Source organism: Anser anser (genome assembly GCF_964211835.1).
Source record: "Anser anser genome assembly, chromosome: 1".
Classification (NCBI taxonomy): domain Eukaryota; kingdom Metazoa; phylum Chordata; class Aves; order Anseriformes; family Anatidae; genus Anser; species Anser anser.
In genome coordinates this window covers 104,966,752-104,992,466 of record NC_139720.1, presented here as the reverse complement: position 1 = coordinate 104,992,466, position 25,715 = coordinate 104,966,752, and the positions used below count along the sequence as shown (strand labels likewise).

At 39.2% G+C, this 25,715-nt stretch overlaps 1 protein-coding gene across 3 annotated transcripts in view; it reads left to right on the top strand.

The window, feature by feature from the left end:
• DYRK4 (dual specificity tyrosine phosphorylation regulated kinase 4) overlaps positions 1–25,715 on the top strand; it is a 49,682-nt gene that overhangs the window by 17,192 nt on the left and 6,775 nt on the right. For 2 of the 3 annotated variants that reach the window (XM_083808506.1, XM_083808505.1), the window contains exons 2-10: positions 7,721–7,804; positions 9,119–9,268; positions 13,451–13,586; positions 15,272–15,435; positions 15,791–15,927; positions 19,074–19,214; positions 21,098–21,236; positions 23,543–23,624; positions 25,188–25,360. In XM_083808506.1, the coding sequence (XP_083664632.1) occupies positions 7,721–7,804; positions 9,119–9,268; positions 13,451–13,586; positions 15,272–15,435; positions 15,791–15,927; positions 19,074–19,214; positions 21,098–21,236; positions 23,543–23,624; positions 25,188–25,360 (1,206 nt within the window). Of the gene's footprint in view, positions 1–4,188; positions 4,564–7,720; positions 7,805–9,118; positions 9,269–13,450; positions 13,587–15,271; positions 15,436–15,790; positions 15,928–19,073; positions 19,215–21,097; positions 21,237–23,542; positions 23,625–25,187; positions 25,361–25,715 lie in introns of those variants that run through there. The other variant, XM_083808507.1, reaches the window with a different exon arrangement.

The following is a 25,715-nucleotide window of genomic DNA, read 5'->3' as shown; positions in this document are numbered from 1 at the left end:
TTCAGGATTAATCATAATTTAATTTGTATGGAAAAGGGTAATTAACATATCACTTTTTAATGAAAACATTAACATTATTAATGATGTGAAGTTAGTTAATGCTTACATTTTTAAGTTGCAGGAGTATCTTACAGGTTTCTGCATAAATGTTAAGCAAGTGATTAACTTGTAGAATCTCAGAGTACTTAGGGTTCTGCAAAAGATTTCATACTGATCTTTTCATTTACATGAGAGGCTTTGTGGTTTATTAAAAATTTTAACTTATATGCTATAAACAGCTAGTCTATCTTATTTTAGAGAAAAAAAAAAGTGCTCTATAGAAAACCTGGTGAAATCTGCCTTTTAAAAAATGCATGTTTCTAAATTTAAACTTAACAAACATTTGATCATTTTTTTAAACTGACCTTCTACAGGAGAATCAATGTGAGGGGTTGTTCACTGCTGTGCTACCAATGTTATATTCTTATAACTCATCTGAAGTAATAAAGTTGTGAAATGAAGCCCCTGTTTTTCCTCCACTGATGGCACCATTTAGGAAGCCATCTAAATGTACAAGTGCATGCCTGATATCAATGGCATTTGGGAAGGTGTTTAGGAAGTGCAATTATATACAAGGACTTAGAGATCTTGATCCTTCCAGGCTACCATGCTAGCTTCTGCTTCACAAGAATAGCACTGGTGTTTCCTGCATATTACCTGCAAACTGGTAGAAATAGCTGATGATATTTCTTGAAAGGAAAATCTTGCAGGTCTTTCAGGGCTTCATAGGAAAATAAAAAATACTTTTCTATCATGACAATGATCTAATTTGCTTATAATCTTTTTTTCCCTTATGACTTTTCAATGTGTTTAGGAGCTACGTTTTGTCTGTGTACCCCACTTGATTTAAATGAGCTTATCTGGTACATACCCAATTCCTGTTTCTCATGTGATTCCTTTTCGGTTTGTGAGTCCAGGAATAACCATATTTTCTGTTCTTGGAATAGTCCTAAGAACAGATTGGTGCTTTAGAAAAAAGTGTTTGAGCACTGATTTCTAGGCTAAGTCCTTTATTTGCCCAGTCTGTTTCCTAGAAATCATCACGTTGCTACAGTTCTGGTGGCTTTATACAGCCAAACAATTGTTTGGAAAATCCCCATGTACCCAAATTCTATCTAAATTCGGTCATGGACCCTTGCTCTGATGTTAGAAATTATCTTCCGAAGTTTTGATAATTATGTCCTTAGCTACACAGTGCTTAACTTCCTCATATGTAAAATTGCATTTGTGATTGTTATTTATCTTTAGAGCTTTTTTACACCTGAAAAGCATTATTAATTTATTTTTCTTGTTTGCTAATAGCAAGAGCATATCCCAACCATGATGGGAATTGTTAATAAGCTTTGGAGAAGCATCTTCGTAGCAAACAGTTTAAATGTTAGAAAGGTGAATTTATTATTTGCCAAGCTTTTGCATTTTCCCGTGGAAGACATACTCTAAAGAAGTCAGAAACTGTGCAACTGTTTTTTCCATTTCCAGTAAACTTGCCCTCGTTGGTTCATCTGGTGCAATCTTTGCCCAAGTTTATGCACACAAATCTTAAATCAGCCATTCCCTTTTCACTGGTTAAGCAGCAGTGTTATTGACATAGTTCATATGTTTTATTACAACAAATAAAACAGGAATGATTTAAGAAACATTAACTGTGTTTTCTGGCAACTTCGGGGACTTGTGGTATTCACTGTACTTGCTTCAGTCTGCAGTGGCAGCATTTTACTTTCTCCATTGCAATGGTCAAGCCTTTATGTAAGCCACTGCATGGACCTAGACACAAAGGGTTCAGTTTGTTGCCCCTTTGTATCTTCTGTCTTTAGTCAAATCAGTGGAATGACTTTGTAGGCAAGTAAAATGTTTTCAAATTAAATTTAGCATTTGGTATCTCTTTTGCATTAGTGGCACTAGCTCTACAAGGTGCACTGCAGTGCAGGAGGTGCATAGTGAAGTGTATAAAGAGCAGAATTTATCAGATCTAATTTTAGTGATATAAAAATTTGAGATACCTAATCTACATTACTTGCATAATCTCCTTCTCAAGCTGAGCCAACAAAAAGTCAAAGGCACTTCCACGGGGAACTTTGTTTACCTTGAACATTTAGGCTAAGTTGGAATGAATCTTCTTCCCACTCCAAAATGCCTAGTCCACTGAAGGGCAAGTTCTTTAATTCCTTTACCTCTAATATTATTTTATTTCACAGAGATGTTGCCAAACTTAATAGGATTGTAGTTAAGGGTTTGCCTATGTGATGATCACAGCCAGTGATGGCATCCATGAGGAATTTATCTACCATTGAACTTAAGCCCTTTAGTTAATTATCTGTCAGAAATGGGTATTTTGTTAATAGTTAGTTACAGAGACAAAGACCATAAATATTTCCTTCAAACTTCACAAAAATGCTTTGTAATTTATAGCTGAAACATTTTATGCATTTTTTTTTTACTTCAAATGACTGCACTTTTACCTTTATCATGACTGGAACTTGGTAGTAATCCTGGCAGGTTTCTCTCACTTTGACAGTGTTGTTGAGAAATGTAACAGAAAACCTTACAGTAGTTTCTTGTGTTGAAAAAAATTAATTGGTCCTCTTCAGGCATGAGAAATAATGATCCTAAAATTTGTTTTTATTCCTTCATGACCTGACACGCACACAAAAAAAATTGAATATGCTTACAAGAATGTTATAAAATAATGAAAATAGAAAACATTATGAGGAACAGAAATAAAGAAAATAGAGGACATTCTTAATGGGGGACAGTTGAGTGTATGACCAGATCCGTCCTTTGCTCCCTTGTATGTAAACTATCCTAGGAATGTTAATAATTTCTTAACGAGTTAAGAGTCAAAACCTGAGATGGGACAATAAGGCCCAAAAGGTTGTGGAGATATGCAAAGCTGTCTTATACATCTTTTAATGAACAGCGTGGCTGCACTGCAAACAAACCAGAGGGAATGCAGTGTACAGCTTTCTGTTATGTACCCTGCCTCATATATCTAGCACTGCTCGTCATAAGAACAGAGTGCTGTGAGTAAGTGTGAGTAGTGGTACTTCCCACCTGTGTAGTACATATACTTGATATCCACAGTGGACTGGACTGATAACTTCCAGCATCACAAATGTATATTTTCACACCACATTAGCTAAATCCCTTCTCAATGACCTTTGTGAAAGCTACTCAGAAATGGTTGATATACCTGTGGGAGAAAATAGTTGGAGTTTAACTGGCTTTATGTGCACACACATGCCTGCTTGTCTGTGTATGTTTGTGTGGGAGTGATTTAGCTTAAACACACTTGATGCATATTCGTGCTGTTTCATTTGTATTCCAGCACATGGCACCTCCATGCATTCCTAGGGCTGAACCTGCACTGTTGGCATGACAGTCTGTGACGTTATTTGGCTAGACAATGAGAAGTTGTTTTTCTTGTATGTGAAGTGTAATTCTGGGGAGGATTTGTTGACTGGAGAGCTCCAATTTGGGGAGAATGGAGAAGTGGAAGTGATAGAAATGAGAGTGGTTTGCCTTTTAGGATGGTGCACCTCAACAATAGTATTAGGCAAGGGCATTGCTTGGACCTCCATGAGTGCAAAAGAATAGCTGTTTGTCCTTTGACAACACTGTGGAAAAACTCATTCCAGGAGCATCAGCAAAGGTGGCTGTCTTCTAGAATAGCTTCTGTGGGTGAGCATGTATCTCGTCTTTGTAAAGCATGATTTCTGAGTGCAAATAGAGCTATTCTGGGTTGTCGACAGATTTAGAACCGGCAGGGAACATGCCATTCCTTGACTGTATGAAGGAGGAGAGCACATGGTATTTTTCTGTCTTAGCTATTCCCATAAGATGTTGGGGAGATAGGAGCACTTCTACCAGTGCTCCCTCTCACATGCACAACACCCAAATGAGGTAAGGGCAGAGAAGCTCTGTATTGATGCTAACAAGAACCACAGACCAAGGTGCCGCAGTTCGGTCTTCAGTAAATGAAACGTCATGACCAATGAGAAATGAGCCCTTGAGGTATTAATCTATTTTCATTTTCCAAGCTGCCAGTCTCAGTGACTAGATTTAACTCAATGTATAGCAAGGTCTCTGTGACAAGTTTTGAAAAAATATGATTTCAAGTGGTTTTTGGTTTCACAAGCACACAATCTCAGTGAGAAAGAACAGACTGAGACAGCAAGGGGAACAGCCAATCCTGTTATATTTGTCTTTCTTATTACTGACTTGCCATGATAAATATGGAAAATTATATTTGGCTAGAAGGAGGCTGAGAAAGGGAACAGATGGCCACCAAAAGAATACTAGAGCAGCTAATAGTCACTGGCATATTTCCGGGATAAAAATTTAAATCTGAAGCCAAGCAGAAGGGTGGTTTTTTTTCTGATCAGGGTACTGTGTATGAAATTGAGCCTGCTCTGCTCTAACTAGATGAAGGTGGGCTTCCTGAAATGTGTTTTGCGAATGGAATAAACAGCCTCTGTCCTGCAATTAATGGCTCTTGCAGTTATGCTGACAGAAATAGTTGACAAGGTAAGGAAAATGTTTATTTTCCTGCTGTATTTTGAGAGAACAAGTATTTATTTGCTGTGGCTTTTGAATATACTGCATGATTTAACATTATGTTGCATTCTCTGTATGTATTGTATTGTTAATTCAATTTTGATAGTGGGCAGGTGTCCACTTAAACAAGGAGACTATGAAGTCTACTTTTTATATAGTTGTGCATTTTATCATTTCTAAAATTCTAATACATTTCTGATTTTTATGGTCAATTGAATACTAAAAAAAAAATAAGCTGACATTTTGGGTATTCTGAAAAAGTGTCACACTTTCTGATTTTGCAGAATGGTGAATGCTCAGTGCCTCTTCTGATTGCAAATTAGGTAGCGAATGGGGACACCGTTCTGTTTCTTGAGTGACAATTGGAATTAGCAAGGTAATAGCCAGTAATACGTGATTTGAAGGGCTGGAATAGCAGGAGATCATAGTTTGGGATTGGAGTGCACTATCTTAGTTGTAGGACAGGCCAAGTGTTACATGAGTACAACAGCCAGGACTGAAGTGGAATGGAATAGTAACAGTTGCTGCAGTTTTTCTTTAGAGTGCATCTGCCAGATTAAACCATGCACAACAGCTCAGCTGTAGTTCCCATTACTAAATGTAAAGGATTTCGCTAGAGCAGCAGGTGATGGGTCATTTGGATCAAGACTATCAAGTAAGTCACTGTGCGGACTTAAATGATCAATCCATCTGCTCCCTTGTCAGGTACTGGCAGGACTGTTGTAGGCACAGATCAGTTTTTCCAATGGTAAATGTGTATGCTATTTAACTGTTTATTTTATGAGGGTTGGTCAGCTATTGATTTTAAGGTGTTTTGAATAAATTTCCCGAAGAGTACTGAAGAGCTCTACATCCTTAATAAGCAGGTTTAGAAAAAGAGAGGCAAAGAGAATCACAATTTTCTGCAATTAAAAAAAGGCACAGCCGTGGGCTGATGGACTGATTTTGCTTTTGCAGTATTAAAGGAGAATTGTCTATCTCAAAATCTTGCTAATCTTTTCCGTAGTAAATAGAAATTAAATTCAGAATATATTCAGAATTATATTCAGAATAGATTCAGAATTCTGGCAGCGTCATGACCTGGAGCTCACTCACTTGCTTCCTTAGCTCTTGCTGAGTTTTAATGTCATTTTGTGAATTGATTATGCTATATTAGTAAATACAGTATATTTTGAAATTTATATTTAATAATATAGGTATCACTGCATAGCCTTTTTAAATTACTGCTAAGAAATAAAATGCCATTTTGGAGTGACGACTCTGCAATCTGTACAGGTATGTGAAGCCAACTGTATCTTTATTTGCTTTTCAGTGATGACTTTCTCTTTAAAAGCCTGGCATTGTATTGACTTGTAGTCAGAAAAGCACACAGCATTTAAGAAACTCTTTCTAAATGGAATGCAATGTTTTCATCAGGTCCAGAAACTGAAAAATAAAAATAGCTGGGAATAAAGTATGGATGAGGTGTGAGAAGAAATGTAATGTGTCCTGAAATCAGTAGTTGTATTAAGTCCAGGGTTGATACGTCTCGTATAGTTATGAGTGTGGATTCCAGACTCATCTTCTTGATAAATCTGGTTCTGCACTGAAGTGCAGGATATGTAGTTTACATGCAAAGTGTTTGTCTGTGAAAATGTTCCGGCAAATATTCATCTTTGGAAATTCACACGGGAAAATAGTGATCGCAAGGACATTTGGAGCACTGGGAGAAGTATATTGTGCTCTAGGTCATTCATATGTAGGATGCAGTAATCCAGTGTTTCTCTTTGGGGCAATTATTGTGGTTGTTGTCGGGAAGTTTTGAACTTATAGCGTATGATTCTTCAGACAGTGAGCCTAAAGGAAAGTGGCATGGAGTCCCTTTCACTGTGGCTAGGCTGCATCATGGCAGGTGTCTTATGGCCCATACAAAACACTAGCAGTACTCCTCCCATATGCAGACTTATTTTCATGTGGACTTACTGAAGCCCACTACAAAGGCCTTTAAATAACGATCCTCTGGCATTGATCCTGGCACTGGGTAGGATAAATGTCATCGCAAAGAGCGGTGACTTCTCTTCATCAGGTGCTCTGCACATTTAAGACTGTGTGACAGGTACAGGCCATGGAAGCCCTGGCTACAAAACAGGTAAAGGAGATACCGTGCTTTGTTGAAGTATGTTTAATCTTCAGCTTACATCCATAAGACAATTTTGGCCGAAAATTCGTTTTTTGAAACACTAAAGTTCCCTCCCATGCCTCCAAGTTCCTCTGTTTTTAGAGAAAATATTGCTTTTCTACCACTTCAAGAATCCTATAGTGGAATTGTTGTGTCTACTTGGTTAAAGATGATTTTTTTGACTATGAATGGAATGACATTACGTCTTACAGAGCCCAGAGACATAGAAGCATATTTGACCAAACCTGGTGAGGTTCACTTGAGTCTATAGAGCAGAGCTCCAAGCTGCTGTTGTGTTTCAATATCCAAATTATCTTACAGTTTTCTTCAATACACTGCAGTCTCATATTGGACAGAAATGTACAGTGCAATGCAATTTATGTTTATAAGAAAACTGCTGAAAGCACCAGCAGAATCTTAAAAATGGCAAGCTACTTAGCACTTTCCCCATGTTTCTTTTGCTATTATTGTAAAATTATCTCTCCTTTGGAACCAATTGGATTTTTTTCTTTATCTCAGTAAATTTAAACATTGATATGTGTTTTTATACCACAAGTTGAATTAGTATAATTCTGCTATTAACAATGGATGGGTTTACAATTTACTTTATGAGGCATTGTAAAGCTGTACTTGTAAAGCAGGCTCACTATATACTTTCAAGCACGTATTTTAAGGACGGCAAAGGTCCCTCTTCCCCTCTGTTGACCACATGGGCACATGAAGCACGCTGAGAAGCACAATAAGCAAAGCAAGCTGTCTCTGCACCTGCCCACAAAACAGCTGTTCAACTGGGAGGGGAATTGCCAGAAAGTAGTGTGTTTTCAGCAGCTTTTGTGGTCCTCTCTCAAACACTGTTTTGGCACAGATATTGCCACAAAGGAAAGAAACGCAAAAAAAAATAAAAAAAAATTTTGCATTTTTCCCCAGAGTAATTATTATTATTAAAAAAGCATCATCTCATGTTTACAGTCTTCTCATGTGGATACATTTTCTCAGCCTCAGCTGACTGTTCAAGAGAATGATCATCTGGGATCTAACAGAGTCTTCCATCAGGTAGGTAACTCTTCAACTGACTTTAAAGAATACTTAAATGTTTGTTTCCTAAGAGATTCCACATAATAAATAAATCTGAGCATAGAAAAGTCCTGTATTCCCTGCCCTCTTCCATTTTTCCTGTAGCTGTATGACTTTGTCCCAAGTGCCTGAGAGTATTTTGTTTTTTTGCTAGCTGTTCAATAACATGTGAGGCATTTCTCCTGCCCACGGCACTTTTGTCTCCTGAAGTTGTGATGAAAATTTCCCTGGAATCTCAGTTCTAAGGCTTTAAAGACTCTTCTATTGTATTGGAAAAAAATCTTATTTGTTCAAGATGGTTTGATAGAGAGCTTTGTTTCTTTGCTTTTTGAGAAAAATATCAAACCTCTCTGTTGCTGTCAAAAGTTTGAAAAATATATTTGTATCCTTTTCCCAGTACAAAAATTTCACAGGCTCATATGGGTTGTAGCCTTAACTCAATAGACCCAATCATACATTTGATAGTGCATAGATGATCAGATCTATGTTACAAATCTATTTCAAATCTTTTTCTTTTTTTTTTTAATGTTTGCCAGAGAAACAGTCTACCTTGAATTTTTTCTTTGTTGATAAGAAGGTGATTTCTCTCATTCTAGATATCCAAGATATTAGAGGTCCTAACATTCATAGAACCACATACTTAAAAGACTGATTTTAGAAAACGAGTGTTATAGACATATTTTACAATAAGAAAAGGGACAAGTCTAAAGAAAAGACTAATCATACTGGAACTTTCAAATGATTACAAACATCTCATTTTCAATAGAGTTTGCACAAAACATGCCTTCTCATTAACAAATCAGATGTTAACAAAGGTGAGAAAACAGAACAGGGAAGACCCTCTCAGTGACTCCTCTTCAGTCCCAATTTCTCTTCTGCCACCTGGGACAGCTAATGAAGTTTTTTTACCATTTACATCTCATGTCTATCCTACACACACTTTATTTTCCCCACTCCTGTGGCCTGGAGTGGCTGTTCAGTTTCCCAGCCCAACCACCTTTTCCACCTGAAGCAGTCACTCCTCTGTTGTTGGATGCAGATGTTCTTGTGGGGAAACTTGAATGCCCCAGAACGTGCCCGGCTGACGGATTGCCTAGACAACCAACCTCCTCCTGCATGTTAGTGCAACTGGGAGCCGCTGGAGAATATCTGCCCTTTTTGCTTTCACCGTTAGGTGTCAGAAGTGAACCATACACACCATTTCAAGGCTTTACGTACTTCTGTTTTTCGAAGCTGTTATAAAGAATTGCTTGCTAGGATGTTATGTAATATTTACTTATGCTTTCTATTTAGAAAGTCAATCACAGTGCTATTTCCTTCCCACATCTGGAAGGCCAAGCAAAGCATGGTTTGGCTGCTGACTCTGCAAACCCTCCCCCCCTTGAAAGCAGCCTGTGTCAGATAACAAATAACAGCTTGCAGCATGTGCTCCCCCCTCTTCAGGTGAGTTATAAAGTTATTAGACATCTTGTTTTTCATTGGCTAATCAGCTTCTCTCTAGTATTGCTAAGAAAGTATCAATGGAAAAATGTCATAAATGTGTTTCTGTGGGGAAAGAGATAAATAATTTAGAGCCTACATTTGCATCAGTTTCTGTTTTCAGTTACAGAAAAAAAAAGAGAGAGAGAAAAAGGAAGAACTGTAAATAGTCAAACAGATAAATTGCTTATCAGCATGATTATGTAAAGCTCCTGAGATTTTAACGGACACCTAACCTCACAGGAACTGTCTGAACTGTCTTCACTTTTGACATTCCTTCTTTCATCTTCCCCCCCTGTCCTTGAACTGTTGTGCTCCTCATACCTGGCAGCCCTGCTTTTGTAGCAGTCAATATTGAAAAGAAAAAAAAAAAAAAAAAGGAGAAAAAAAAAAAGGAAAAAAAAGGAAAAAAAAGCAGCAAGGTTAGATGCAAATACTGGAAGATGATTTTAAAATAAAACTTTTCACTCACACTAACACGTTCTTAATCCAAAACTCACAAGCGTCAAGGTGCATATAACCAAGTGGTCCAATCAGGACTTCTTGCAATGATGTGATGGACAAGGACTGCCCACTGTTTGGTCTGTATCACATCTACTGGGTTCTTCTTGTGCTGGCAGCCATGTACTGGTTTTTGGATATGGCTTTTGTATCATTATGGCACCGAGACAGACTGATCTTTTGTGTCTCTATCCTGGTCCTCTTGTATGAGTCATCAGGACTTTCTCAAAGGCTGAAGAATTATAAATAAATTAAAGAATAATTTAGGTTGGAAGTGTCTTCTGGAAAACATCTAGCACAACTTCCCACTCCAACTAGATCAAGCTTGGAACTGGTTTCTCAGGGCCTTGCCCAGCTGTGTTCGGAATACCTCCAAGGATGGATAGTCCACAGCTTTTTTGGGCAACCTCTTGCAATAGCAAACCACCCGTATGGTAAAAATATTTTTCCTAATATCTAACCAACATTTCCCAAGTTGTGATTTGTATCCATTAGCCAGGTATCCATCTTGTCCTAAGACCACACACCCCTGAGAAGAGACTGGCTTTGCTTTCCCTATATCATCCTGGCAGGTAACTGTAGATAGCAATACGACCAGTCCTGAAGCATCCTCTTCTGCAGAGTGAACAAATGCATTTCCATTAGCCTCTCTTTGTATGTCATGTTGTCCAGGCTCCTAAACATTCCCTGGCCTCTCCCCTGAATTCACCCCAGTTGGTTGATGTCTTTCTTATACTGGGAAACCCCAGCCTAGACTCAGCACTCTGTGTTGTTATGAATGCTGAAGAGAGGGGGAGAATGACTTCCCTGCTGGCTATCCTCTTGCTAATTCAACCCAGGATGTGTTTGGCCTTCTTTGCTGGAAGGGGAAGGGCACAATGCTGCCTCATGTTCAGTTTGTTCCCAGGACCTTGGCTGCAAAACTGTATCCTTTCAGTTGTCTCCTAGCCTGTTCTGTTACAAGGGAATATTCTGTTCTAGGTGCAGAACTTTGCATTTGTCTTTGTTCGACTTCAGGAGATGCCCATTAGCCAATTTTTCCAACCTTCTGACCTTTCTTTGGATAGTATCCCTGATACGGCCTGCAGATTTGAAAGGGTGAACTCATCTATTGTCCACGTAATTGATGAACACAATAAGACTCCTAGCTTTAGTATCAATCCCTGAGGGTGGCTGCTGGTAAGCAATTACCACTGATCACAGTCCTTGGAACCCAACCATCCATCCAATTCTTGACTCACATTACGATCTGTTTATCCATTCCAGATCTTACCATTTAGGACATAAGCATACTGTGGGAGATGGTGTCATAGGCTTTGCTGAAGTCAAAGTATACAGCATCCATTGCTTTCCCCTCATTCACCAAGACAGTCACTTCATCAGAGAAGGAAATCAGGTTGTTCAGACACAATTTGCTCACAATTTATTCTGTCAAATCCACACTGGCTGTTTCAAATAAACTTTTTGTCTTTTATTTGGTTGGAAATGGCTTCCAGGAGGAATTGTTCCATAGCAGTCCCAGGGGCTGAGGTAAGGCTGACCAACCTGTAGTTTCCTGAATCCTTCTTCGTGCCCTTTTTGAAGATGTGTGATGTTTGACTTTTCCGCATTATCAGGAACTGCCATGGCCTTCAAATATATTAGAGAGCAGCCTTTCAATGATGTTGAGCTGCTTCTTCCACATTCTCAAGTCCATCCCATCTGGTCCTGTAGACTTAGGTACATCCAGCTACTTATGTAGTCCTTAAATATCTTGATGTACTGCAGGTAGATGAGAGTTTTCCACAAACTCTGCTCCTTGATTCAGGGACTTAGCAGGCCTGAGGGCATAACTTACCAATGGAAAGCATCAAGTACCTTAGTCTCTTCCATGTCCTTGGTCACTTGGTCCCAAACACCACTGAGCAGTGCATTCGTATTTCCCTTAGCCTTCCTTTTTGCTGATGGTATACTTAGAGAAGCATTCCTTGCTAATTGCAAATTCAGCTGAGGTTTTAAACATCACTGCATGCTTGTGTAGTGCCTCTTATATGTGTCCCAGATAACCCATCCTTGTTTACACCTTTTTTGTACTCCTTACTGTGTTTGTGCCTGATCAAATGTTCCATTTCCATCCATGCTGGCCTGCAACCATGCTTGCTTAACTTTCTGCATGTTGGAATGGACTGTTATTGTAATTCAAGGAGATCTACTCTGAAGATTTATGAACCCTTCTGGTTTCCTTTGCCCTCCAGGGCAGTCTTCCATAGGATTATAAGAAGATCCATGAACAATTCAAAAGGTACTTTTCTGAACACCAGGGTTTGTAGTTCTACTGTTTGTCTCACTCATGTCTCTCAGGATTTTGAACTCCACAATCATATGGTCACTGCAGCCAAACTGCCCTTTCTTTGACCTTACGTCATCAGTCAATTGAGATGAGCAATGCAGCTTGAGAACAGCAGGTCCAGCAGAGCATCTCAGATCATCTGCGTTAAAAGCACAGTCCATAAATCTCCTGCATTGCTATTGCTATCTCAACAAATGTTTAGGTGACGGAACTCCCCCATGAGTATCAGAGCCTTTTAAGTTATGAAAACTCTTCCTTGATGTGCCTAATTAAAAGTCCTGCTAAGCCTGTTTAGCAAAGCTATTTGCAAAGGTAATCTTGCCCTGCTTCGTCAGTTGGATTCTGTTTCTGCTCAGCAGTCCTTGTTCCTCATCCCGTGTTCATAGAAGACAAATCACTCCCTGTAGCTTCAGCCAGGTATTTATGCACTGGATGTATCCTCTCTAGCTGAGTCTTTCCTCTTCATTGAAGGGATTGAGAACATAGCTTGGGACCCCACACCTCCTATTCTTATCCCAGAGCACACTATTTTCTGTCTTTTTATCTTCTTCCTTTTATATCCAACCCTCCATCATGTCCTTATGGCTTGATTCTGTAGGCTGTCCTGTTCTGGAAGGCCTGCGAACTGCATGTGCTGGAATCTCGAAGACCTGCTGATATAGATAGCATCTTTATATCATTTCTTATACAACTTGTTCCTTCTAGTGCTTCCACACCCATACAAGCCCATTCATTCCTCATTCCTCATTCCATATTTGTATTGCAACTATGTAGGTGTGCAGACACATGCTGCTGTCCCTGCAATGCTGCGGGCTGCACAAGCAGTCTGATGGATTCTAGCACAACTCTGCTCAATGTGCCCATACAGAAATCAGAGCTAGAAAATGCCTATTTGACTATCTTCATACTAGGAAGATCATACTCAGATCCATCCTAGCTCATAAAAGATACGCAGCTTAATAAAGCCACGGTGGTTTCTAGCATTTATACAATGTAAGTACCCATATATTGAATGAACATGGAAGATGAACTTTCTTCTTTTATTTAGAAATTTATCTTTCTGTGGTCCAACAGTGCTATAGGCAGAATTTTGGGGTATTCAGTGAGTCCTAGTCTCCAAGCATACATGTTCTATCTCAGCACAAAATTGACATAAAGATCACTCAAGAAATCCAGCTCTTGTAGTCTTGTCTTTAGGAATGTAGCAGGTTAGGGTTTTGGTTTTGCTTTTTTGTTTTTCCACAATTGTAGATAGCTGAATATTCATGAAAATATTTGAAAATAAAATTACCTTTTTTTTTTTTTTTGCTTGTCAGGAAAATGGAATTATAAATAAGTTTCCACAATTTAACCTTCTAAACAGTCATTCTGAAAATGATACCAGAGCTCAGAGAAAATCATCAGAACTGGAAAACACCAGCACCAGTGTCAAGCTGCCTATGACTGCTTCAGGTAGAATATAAGAGAGCATGCTAAAAAGACTGGAGTGACAGGTTGCATGTATAGATAGTGAGTGTATGCAACCAGGATACTCACTGATGAGAGGTCCCTCGCTAAATGTTCCATGAAATATTTAATAAGCAATTTGGAGGGCTGGAATATGGATGGGCTTGATGATTCCTAACAATTCTACTTGCAAGATGAGAATGCAATAAATGGAATATGAGAATGAATAGATTAACACAAATACATAAATGAGAGATGTATGCATTATAAAACAGAACTTGTATTTTTCAAGGATTTATGACAGATCATGAAGCAGTATTCTATTATAGTGATAAAACACTTTTCCCACTTGCTTGTAGCTGTGTCACATTTTATCTATGTGGGATAAATTGCATTTTGCAATTGGGATTCCTCAGATGTAAAAGGTTTCTGGAAGAGTGGACCTATTTTTAGGAACAGTGCTGGAAAAAAAAATGTAGTGGCCTTTTGTCTTCAAATGATTTAGCATCACTGCATAATGGATGGAAATCTGCTAATGTTTAACAAAACACCCACATGCATGCCTAGAGAACACATTGATTTATAATCTCTGCTTATTTGTCTAGATTTAAATGATATAAAAGGGGGTGTAGGTAGAAATTTTTCTGTACAGGTAGAATCAGGATTAGTAGAACAGCAGATTTGGGTCCCACTTAATTCCCAACCTCATGCATTTGAACTTGATATTTTTTGTTAGAAAAACAAGTACTTAAAAGCTTTGGTTAACTAAAGCTTACTGCCATTTCATAAATATGACAATCCAATCAATAAAAAGCATACAGTTCTTCATGTAATCTGTGAAGCTTACTGAAACAGATAGACAACAGATGGGATTTTCAAAAACATCTGGGTACATGACTGCTCAAAATCAAATCATTTTTACCTCAGCTCTCAAAATCTTGCTGAGGGATGATGAATGTTTTGTTGAACATAGAACAATAAGTAAGAAAAGAAAGAAAAAGAAATTTGTACAAAATGTCAACACAGAATCATAGAAATGATGGTTGGAAGGAACCTCTAGCAGCCATCTACTCCATCTCATGTTCAAACAGACATGCGTTACTCTAAAACGTTCCACTGTAAAAGCAATGTGCCATTGACAATGTATTTAGCCACACCTTGAGTACTGTATTCAGCTCTGGGGCCACTGGTATAAGAAGGATGTGGACCTATTAGAGCAAGTCCAGAGGACCACAAGGGTGATCGAGGGGCTGGAGCACCTGTCCCTTGAAGGAGTTGTGATTGTTCAGCACGGAGAAGAGAATGCTCTGGAGAGACCTTATAGCAGTTTTCCAATACCTACAGGAATACTGGGGAGGGACTCTTCATCAAGGACTGTGGTGACAGGACTAGGAATAATGATTTTAAACTGAAAGAGGGTAGGTTTAGATTAGACATTAGAAAGAAGTTATTTATTCAGAGGGTGGTGAGGCACCGGCATAGGTTGCCCAGGGAAGTTGTGGATGCCCCATCCATGGAAGTGTTCAAGGCCAGGCTGGATGGGGCTTTGAGCAACTTGATCTAGTGGGAGGTGCCCCTGCCCATGGCAGGGGGTTTGGAATTGTGTGATCTTTAAGGTCCTTTCCAACCCAAACTATTCTGTAATTTTGTGATTCTGATTTTTATTCTTATTTTCTTGTTTTCTAATTTAGAAGCCTTGAAAAATTTTAGAAACCAGTTAACAGTCTATGAACAAAAAGAAATTTTCAATTATCCAGAGCTATGGTTTCTTGGGCTGGAAGCTAAAAAGATTGAAGGTTTGCCTGAAGCCCAGAATAATAGCTGTTATGATGATGAGAATGGTTCTTACCTAAAGGTAAGTGGAAACATTATGGTATTCACTTTCAGATAATAAGTTTGTAGCGACTGTCTGTCGACTCTTAAGGGATCAATGTGAGATAAATGTTGTTTCCTGAAGATAAATATTCACATAGCGAAAACATCAGTAATAATCATGGTAAAGTTCAGAAGAGAATCCTAAAGAGATAACCACTTTTCCTCAGGCTTGATGCAAGGTGGGTGGATTAATGAACCATGCACTTGTTATTTTCTCTCTTACAGTTGCTTAGTGTAGACTTCACTTGCTACAAATCCAGCCTCTTTCATGAACTACTTTAAAGCCTGATCTTTGCCTTGCTATTGGAATCTGAATTATTTGTTTTCTTTTGAAGGTTTTACATGACCATATTGCATATCGATACGAAGTGTTGGAGGTCATTGGAAAAGGGTCATTTGGGCAGGTGGCTAAATGCTTGGATCATAAAACCAATGAATTAGTGGCACTGAAAATAATAAGGAATAAGAAAAGGTGAGACATCCATTGAATTTAAACCAATATAATCAGCTCTTTATTATATAGGCAGTAACAAACTGCCTATATAATGTGAACAAAGCAAAACCAAGCCTCCAGTACCACAGGTTTTCATTAAACACACTCAGAACAGAGTGAAGAAAGGTTAAGTCAGGGTCTCAGAACTGGCCTGAGCCCAGTGGAGACACAGTCTATGAAAGCAGCCACAGTTTTTCCATACTTACAAAGAGGTCTCTTATCTGTGGCACAGTTAATACACAGCACAGGTAGCCAGCCCAGCACAACTGTTTGCTGAGAGCCTATTTTCCTACAAGACCCCAAAACACCAAGAATAATCTGGGAAGCTCCAGTCGCTCATCTTAGTACGGAAAATTCTGCACTATGTTCCTAAGAAACATCTTCTCATTTATGTGACCGATTATAATTTTGTCAGTTGAGTGTAGTGTTAACTGAAGTCAAAGGAGCAGATGAGAAACAGAATCATAGAATCATTCAGGTTGGAAAAGACCTCTAAGATCATCAAGTCCAATTGTTAGCCTAGCACTGCCAAATCTACCACTAAACAACGTAACTAAGCACCACATCTACATGTATTTTGAATACCTCTATGGCTGGTAACTCAACTACTTCACTGGGCAACCTGTTCCAATGTAGCACAACCCTTTCAGTGCAGAATTCTTTCCTAATATCCAACTTAAATCTCCCCTGGCACAACTTGAGGCCATTTCCTCTTGTCCTATCACTTGTTGCTTGGGAGGAGAGACTGACCCCTACCTTGCTACAATCTCCTTTGAGGTAGATGTAGAGAGAGACAAGATCTCCCCTGAGCCTCCTTTTCCGTAGGCTGAATAACTCCAGTTCTCTCTGCCGCTCCTCCTAAGAATTGTTCCCTAGACCCTTCACCAGCTTTGTTGTCCTACTTTGGATATGCTCCAGCACCTCAATGTCCTTCCTGTAGTGAGGGGCCCAAAACTGAACACAGCAATTCAGGTGCAGTCCCACCAGTGCTGAGCACAGAGGGACAATCCCTTCCCTAGCCATGCTGGCCACACTGTTTCTGATAGAAGCCAGAATGGCATTGGTCTTCTGGGCTACCTGGGCACAACGCTGGCTCATGTTCAGCCTGCTGTCAACCATTGCCTGCAGGTCCTTTTCTGCTGGGCAGTCTTCTAGCCACCCTTCCCCCAGCCTGTAGCACTGCATGGGGTAGTTGCACCCCAAGTGCAGGACCCGGCACTTGGCCTTGTTGAACTTCATACAGTTGTCTTAGCCCATCGGTCCAGTCTATCCAGATCCCTCTGTAGAGTCTTCGTACCCTCAGGCAGATCAACACTCATGCCCAACTTGGTGTCATCTGCAAACCTACTGAGGGTGCACTCGATCCCCTCATCCAGATCGTTGCTAAAGATATTGAAGAGAACTGGCCCCAGTGCTGAGCCCTGGGTTGACACCGCTAGTGACCAGCCTCCAGCTGGATTTAACTCCATTCATCATGACTCTTTGGGCCTTGCCACCCAGACAGATTTTTACCCAGCAAAGCCTATGCCCATCCAAGCCATGAGCAGTCAGTTTCTCCAGAAGACAGCTGTGAGAAAGCGTCAAAAGCTTTGCTAAACTCTAGGTAGAAAACATCCACAGCCTTTTCCTCATCCACTTAGCACATCACCTTGTCATAGAAGGAGATCAGGCTCATCAAGCAGAACCTGCCTTTCATAAACCCATGCTGACTGGGCCTGATCACCTGTTTGTCTTGTGTTTGCTGCATGCTGGCACTCAAGATGATCTGCTCCATGAGCTTCACCAGCACCTAACAGGCCTGTAGTTCCCTGAGTCATCTTTCCAGCCCATCTTGTAGATGGGCATCACATTTGCTAGCCACCAGTCAATTGAGACCTCCTCTGAAAGCCAGGACTGCTGATAAATGACGGAAAGTGGCTTGGTGAGCACTTCTGCCAACTCCTTCATTACCCTTGGGTAGATCCCATTTGGCCCCATAGAACTGGGTACATCTAAGTGGTGTTGCAGGTCACTAACCATTTCCTCTTGGATTATGAGGGCTTCATTCTACTCCCCATCCCTATGTACCAGTTCAGGGGATTGGATACCCAGAGAACAACTGGTCTTACTACTAAAGACTGAGGCAAAGAAGGCATTAAGTACCTCAACTTTTTCCTCATCCTTTGTTACTGTTTCCCCCCACATCCAGTAAAGGATGGAGATTCTCCTTAGTCCTCCTTTTCTTGTTTATGTGTTTATAAAAACATTTTTTATTTTCCTTTATGGCAGAAGCCAGATTGAGCTTAAGTTGGGGTTTAGTCCTTCTAATTTTCTCCCTGCACAACCTCACAACATCATTATAGTCCTCCTGAGAGCCTGCCCCTTCTTCCAAAGGTCATAAACACTCTTTTTCTTCTTGAGTTCTAGCCAAAGGTTTGGCTGGTTTCTGTTCAGCCATACTGTCTTTCTTCCTCATGGGCTTGTCTTCTGGTACATAGGGACAGTCTGCTCCTGTGCCTTTAGGATTTCTTTCTTGAAGAGTGTCCAGCCTCCCTGGACTCCTTTGCCCTTCAAGACTGCCTCCCAAGGGACTCCACCAACCAGTCTCCTAAACAGTTTACCCTCTGGAAGTCCAAGATGGCAGTTCTTCTAACCTCCTCCTTGCTTTTCCAAGAACCAAAAAGTTCATTAAATTATGCTATTGATTCCAGGAACAGCTGTATTCAGAGCTTTAACTGTTAAGTTTTTCCCCTCAGTGAACACTGAAAGTAAAGATGTTCTTCAAAACCATCTGTCTCACTGTGCTATGTGTGAAATATTGCTCTGATTGAGTAAACATTCCTATGGATTTTTAAAGCATCAGGATTTTACTCTGGATGTTCATTTGAAACTATTTTTCATTATTTTTTGTTCAGACAAGTCAAAATATCTACTCTTAAGTGCTATCTAAGACTGGTATATTTAGACTAGGAAACATCAGTGAATCAAATTTAAAGTAGTTAACAGTGAATGGTGAATGGTGAATTTTTAACTGTTGTCTCGCACATTGATTTTATAGTAAAATTGTGGTGTATGCAGTGTTTGTATTGCAATAAACTTAGATTGAGTTAATGATTCATCCATTTGGATGTCATATGATATTGCAGATTTCACAGCCAGGCTTTGGTGGAAGTTAAGATCCTTGATGCTCTTCTGAAGAAGGACAAAGATGATACTCACAATATTATCCACATGAAGGAATACTTCTACTTTCGCAATCACTTCTGTATTTCATTTGAACTGCTGGGGTAAAGTGTATTTTCCTTTACATAAATCTTAAGGAGCATTGTAGACCTTGTGCCTTATGAGCTTCCATTTTTATGCCTTCTTCGGAAGAATTTGCATCTCTTAATGTTACAAGAAAGGAATACTGTCTAAATTCGAACTGCATATCTGAGTCTTTGATCAGCAAAGATGAAATGAAAAAGGCCCCCTCAGACCTTATATAGACAATGACATGATCTATTCCTTATCTTCTGTGCTATATATTGAAGTGTTCTTCCCTGAGACACCTATGGGAAAAGAAGTGAAATTGTGAATTCAGAAATGGTAAACTTCAGGGTGTAGAAACATGAATTTTATTAAATTATTATAAAATATTGCTTTCTGTGAATGTGTACTGCAGGACACACCTTAGGTGGAATTTTGGATAAACTTTAAGGAAGTCAGACCATTTTATTCACCAGCCTCCTTATAATCAGGGCATCAAACTGTAATTATGTTTACCTATAATTTCCCATTTCTTCAAGTAACGCCCCAATTGCTGCATGTATTATAGCATTTGCTGAATTTTCATCGTCATATGGAAGTCTTGATCTCAAATACACCTAAATTAATTGTACTGCTGCTTGTGAGTCTGTCGGTCAGACACACAGGAAAAGAGTTGACTGCTTGTCTCCAGGGAAGATATGGATGTGTCTTTTCAGAAAGCTGCTATGCAAAATTCACAGGAAAACATTCATGGTATAGTCAACATATTCAGCTTTTTACAGGAGAGTGGCAGACTGGCTGTCATAAAGTATTTGCCTGATAAAATCTTGATTGCTTCTAAAATGCAACGAAAAACTCTTAATTTGTGAACTTTGTGCTCCATCAAGTCCTGGTAACTTTATTTACTTCCAAAGGAATGGGCCTTGTCTGAATCTAGTGGACATACAAGTGGGGAAGGCAGAAAGCTACAGTTGGTGTATGCCCTTGACGTAACATGGGAGCTGGAGTCTCCCGGGGCTGTGGAGGCTCTTGGGGCTGCGGAGGCTCCTGGAAGGATCCTGTGAGCATCAGAGGCTCCCCGTGTCCATCGTGACGGGGCCTGGTGCCTACCTGGTGCAGGCAGCCAGTGGCACCAGAAACAGTCCAGGCATTGAGTACCTTCCTGGGGGTGGGCCAAAGCTGTTCTGGGCCATGAGCCCATAGGCAGGGCTGTGGGGAGCTGGAGCCTGGCCCTGCTGTTGGCCTCACTGGGGCAGGGGCCGGCAGCCGTGGTGCTGACATGGGGTCCCAGGCCCTGGGTGGGTGGGGGAGCCCTGCAAGTGAACAGCGATATCAGGGCTTGTGATGCCCTCAGGGTCTCAGGGCACTGTTCACATGAGCAAAAGCTAGTCACGTCATTTAATGCAGTACTGGAAGGAGCTAAGATACGGTGATGACAAGAGGGATTTAAGAACCTAACAAGACCTGAATTTATGGGGTATTTATCTAGAATAATTTATTACTAATTAAAGACTTTTTAGACAAAATGGATTTATACAAGGTGCCAAAGCAAAGATAAATGGGAGAGAAAGGAGACTGAATGTTTTTTTTCCTCTCACTTCCCGAATGATTGTTGTAGTTGGTGTAAATCAGCACAGTTGAATAACAGCATGGAGTTTAGTAAGCAAGCATGTCTATGGATATTATGTCCTCATTAGATCTGAAGATTCAAGGAGATGTTTATGCATATTACATGCAGAACATCATTCTCAAGGAGGAAATTAGTTAGGTCATTTTATTCTTCATGAGTCTCCTCCCTCAGGTAGGAAGACAGACAAAATACTTTCTTAATGCACTCTAAATTATTCATGCTGTTAAAAATAAGTTCCCTAATCTTTTTTCTGCTTTATGCCTTCTTCTTCCAACCCCACAATCCTCACAGAATAAATTTGTATGAGTTGATCAAAAAGAACAATTTCCAAGGTTTCAGTCTGTCTTTAATTCGACACTTCACTCAGTGTGTGCTGAGATGTTTACAAGTGCTCTACCAGGAAAGAATCATTCACTGTGATCTGAAACCTGTAAGTACTGTCATTTCCTAACATGTTATTCTGCACAGAATCTTATTTTTTTTATTGGTTGAGAGGAACTCTCAGTAGAATCATTAAAATTTAGTAGGGTATTTGTCCAGAAGCTCTAATTTCTCTCAGATGCTATTAGTACTAGGGTTAAGTGATTCCGTTGATTCAGTTTCTTCACTGCAGTTTATGCACGGTTTTGTGGCTGCCAAAATATGTGCAAAAATGAATCAAACACAGGTAATTGCTTTTTGCTTAGAGACAGAAAAAGCTATTTGTGAAATTAAATAATTCAATATGAGGAGCATTATAATATAATGAGTTATTCACAAGGTAGCCTGTTTCAGGTTAATCCTGTTGCATATTTAATTTCATATGTGTAACTATAAAATTAAGTATCCTAATAAGTGACAAAACAATTCTATAATACAGTATTCAGGATGCTTACCTATTTCTGGAGGAATATCTGTGAAACAATTCCTGCTGTTATATCTGCTAAGCATTCAAGCTAGATGAAACATTTCCATTCTGCTTAAGCCCCAATCTTAACGCTCTTTTTTTTTTTTTTAAATTCTTAAGAATTTTTTATTCTATTCTTAAGAAAATTCTTTAGTATTTTTAATCTCTTTTTATTTCAGGTAAACCATTCTCTTGACTTTTTTTCCAAACATCAAATGAACCAATAAATAAATAAATCATCTCTCAAGTAAAAATGCTAAGGATGGAATTCTGCTCTCACTATGCTTAATGTAACCTAACTCAGAACTCCAAAAAGTCAAGTACTGTCTGTACCCGCTGTCTTGCCAACATCTTTAGCAGACCAGTTTACAGTGAGAAGTGAGGCTTGCAAGATAGTCAAAATATTGTAATCTGAAACAATTGTCCTAACAGGAAGTCTCTTCCCAGGCAGCCACTGACATGAAATAGGGTTGCCAAGATCAATGAGTATAGTCTGCATTTAAATAGAGTAGCATTAGTGAACACTTAGTGGTTTAACTGAGAGAGAATTTTGTTCTCATTCTGCAAGTGTGCTTTCATGACTTGAATTTTTGTTACCTGAAGCTCACGTGTTATTACATCTGCCTCCTATGATATTTCTCAATGTAAGTTAGGGTACAGAGTTGCTGTGGACTTCATGCCAGGTAAGTAATGCCCCCAGAACCTGGTTTTGCCATTAATCAGTTTCTTTGCATTGTGCGGGATTCGGTATTAGAGAATGAGTACTACCATGAGCATGGAAGGATAGCTAGCTGCAGAGAGAGGATACATCCCATAACAGGACCAAGAGCATCTGGGTAGGGGAAGTGAGTCCTTGTCTTGACTTTCATCAGTATCAGCATCTTCCTCCTATGTCCTATTTTTATGAATCTAATAGCACAAGAAACTATTTTGTCACTAGTTGACAACAACCTGGGAACTGTTCAGTCCTTCAAAACTTCGATGTAAAATTGGTATAAAACTTGTTGATAAACATAGCTATCTCTCCGCCGAGAAGTGGAAAAGACCCTATGATCAGAAAGAAAATTAAAGGAAATTCTTGATCTCAAGAGATTTTTAACAAGGGTAGAATTCAACTATCCAGCAGAGAACTAATAGGCTATGTTTGCTCATTGATGCAGATATTCCTGAGCTAGCTGTATAGGAATCTTTTTTCAAGTTGGAACTGTAGGCACACAGTGCTACGCCATCAGCACCCAGCTAATATGTCGATAGGACTGTACCATTTCAATTCATTGCTACTTTGATACCTCTACACCACACTGTTGTGAGGTGGAAAGAGATACGCTTAGAGAGTCTGGAGAAGGTTGAAAGAAATAGAGGGAAGAAATGTGAATTACAACTTGTTCCTGGGGCAAAGGCTTTCTGTGGTTACAAAAATAATGGTTCTGGTTAGATCATCATGTGACCAGATACAGTTTGCCTTTTACTAAGTTAATGACAATGGGTTTGGAGGGGCTCATTATGCTCACACAGCAAGCATTCTCACTGGCTGGTGCCTTGATAGCACCACACACTGTGCAGTGCGGTGGCTTGGAACGCATGTCAGGGACCAGTGTGCCTGCCTAGCTAACCTTCAAACTCTGTCCGTTTACAAATCTCCCCTCTGCTTTTGCACATTCCTGGATGTGGTTGCCTACTCATGTTAGCAAATGCATTGCCAGGGAAGATGAAATTTTAAGCTTTTGTTATGCAAATAAATGTAGACCAGATATGGATTGTTTCTTTACCCAGGTGTTCACTAACCTAATGGGGTGTTAACCGTCTTTTTTTTTTCTTTTTTTTTTTTTCTGTGATTTTTCCCCCTTTAGGAGAACATATTATTATACCACAAAGGCCAAGGTTCAGTTAAAGTTATTGATTTTGGATCAAGCTGCTATGAACACCAAAGAGGTTTGCAGAAAAGTCAAGTTGATGTAATTTTCTTAATAAGTTTTCTTAATTTTTAATAATGTGGGAAAAGCTAATTATTTGATTGATCTAATATGGTGGCCTATGCCCCTAATAAAAATCTGACAAACTGTTCAGCCATTGGTGGTGGAACATATACTTGTAGAAAATAAATAAGCTATTACCATGTTTTTTCTTTGTCCCAAGCCTGATCAGCCCTCTACTGCTGTTGAACTTAGAATTGCGTTAGCAAAAATGGTTAGCTGAAATGGGCCTATGCAGATAATCCCAGTTACATGACTTAACAAATAGTTTGTAGGATCAGGATCAGGTCCAGAGATCCTTTCCAAGTGGGATGGTTAAAAAACAGGTACTTTTTGGATGAATACAATGAGGGAGGAAACAGAAAAGAAAAACAGAAAGAAATCTAGACTACATTTTAAAACCAAAACTAGTCTTGAATTGTTCTTTTATTTTCCTATGAAAGTTTGATATATAAACTGAACCAAACATGTTCATTTATATTTTGGGATTCAGCCCATTAGATTTACATCACAGTTTTGTAGGAGCAGGTAATCATTTTAGGTTTGCCCATATTTGAGTAAAATGTAATCTGAAGACGCAGCCTAAAATATTTGCAGAGAGTAACAATTTGAAACATAAACATCAGTGGAAAGAAAGAAGGATCATCACTGAGACTCTGTCAGCTGAAACAAGACTCAGTGCAACCCTCAAACTGGTACAGGATTAAAGAGTATAAAACAAAAAAGTCAGCTATTTATTTGTGATGAAAATGACAGAAAAACAGACAACAATTATACAGTTGGTCAAATGCACAGATTACCACCATGGTGCTCTCTATCTGCACAGATTTGGTGAAATCGCATGTTGTGCAGAACTAACTTTTCAGGGCACTTTTCTTCCAGAAAGATATCGAATATATGGGAATGTAAAGAACTGCAAAAATATAAATAAAGTGACAATCAGGTTGATAAGAATAAGAAAATAACAGTGCTTGTATACTGTAACAGTTTTCATTTGTTTGAACTGACAAGAGGTAGAAGGATAAATCTACTCATTAGGTGTCCCAAACTTGGAATGTGATTTTTGATAGTTGCTGTGGGGCTATAATTCAGGCAATAATGCATTAACAGGGGAATCAGAAGGCAATAGGAGATGTTCCCTAGGTATCAGTAGAAAAAAGTATTTCCTGTAGTGCAAGATTGTGATAATGAAGAACTGTTGATTCATTCAAGGGGAAGACCTGCAAGTATGAAAGTGAACTGAGTAAGCTGAATCACAGCATTAGAAGAAGAGTTTCTTTCAGTAAAACCTATTGAAGTATGATTTCAAATAAAATAGTGCTAAACATATTGCTCATTGACTTTAGAATGGGATAAGGTTTTCTGAGCCTATGTGAGCAGCCCATTAATGGGAGCTAGTAGTTAGAGTAGATATATGGTGCCTAAACATAGATATCACTTTTCCTGTGAAATCTGGAATCCACATTTCTGTCTCAATTACAATATTTTGCTTCTTGTCAATTTTTTTTTTTTTTGGTTACAGTGTACACGTATGTTCAGAGCCGGTTTTATCGTTCACCTGAAGTGATTCTTGGTCATCCTTATGCCATGGCTGTTGACATGTGGAGCTTAGGCTGTATCATGGCTGAACTTTACACAGGCTACCCACTGTTTCCAGGGGAAAATGAGGTTGACCAACTTGCTTGCATCATGGAGGTAACTTCTGGTATTGTATTTTGAATTACATACTTACTTGATAAACTATGCTGCCAGCAACAAAAAGAAATTTCAAGAAATGAAGAAGTATAACTGATGAAGGGACAGCCTTTTAGAGGGAGGTTTATTGCAGCCACAAGGCTCTTTGAAAGGATGGGTTCTAATGAGAAACTGTTATTTCTATTTCTTGTGCTAAACGCTTCTTTGTACTTTCACTGTCTTGCTTCTGAAGGAAACACATTTTAATCTGCTCAGAATTTGTACACAGAAGCTACCACAGAAGAAGCATATCTAAGGGGAAGGAAAACCAATCCAAATTATATAACAGGCTCCTCTTCTCTCAGAGATCACAGAA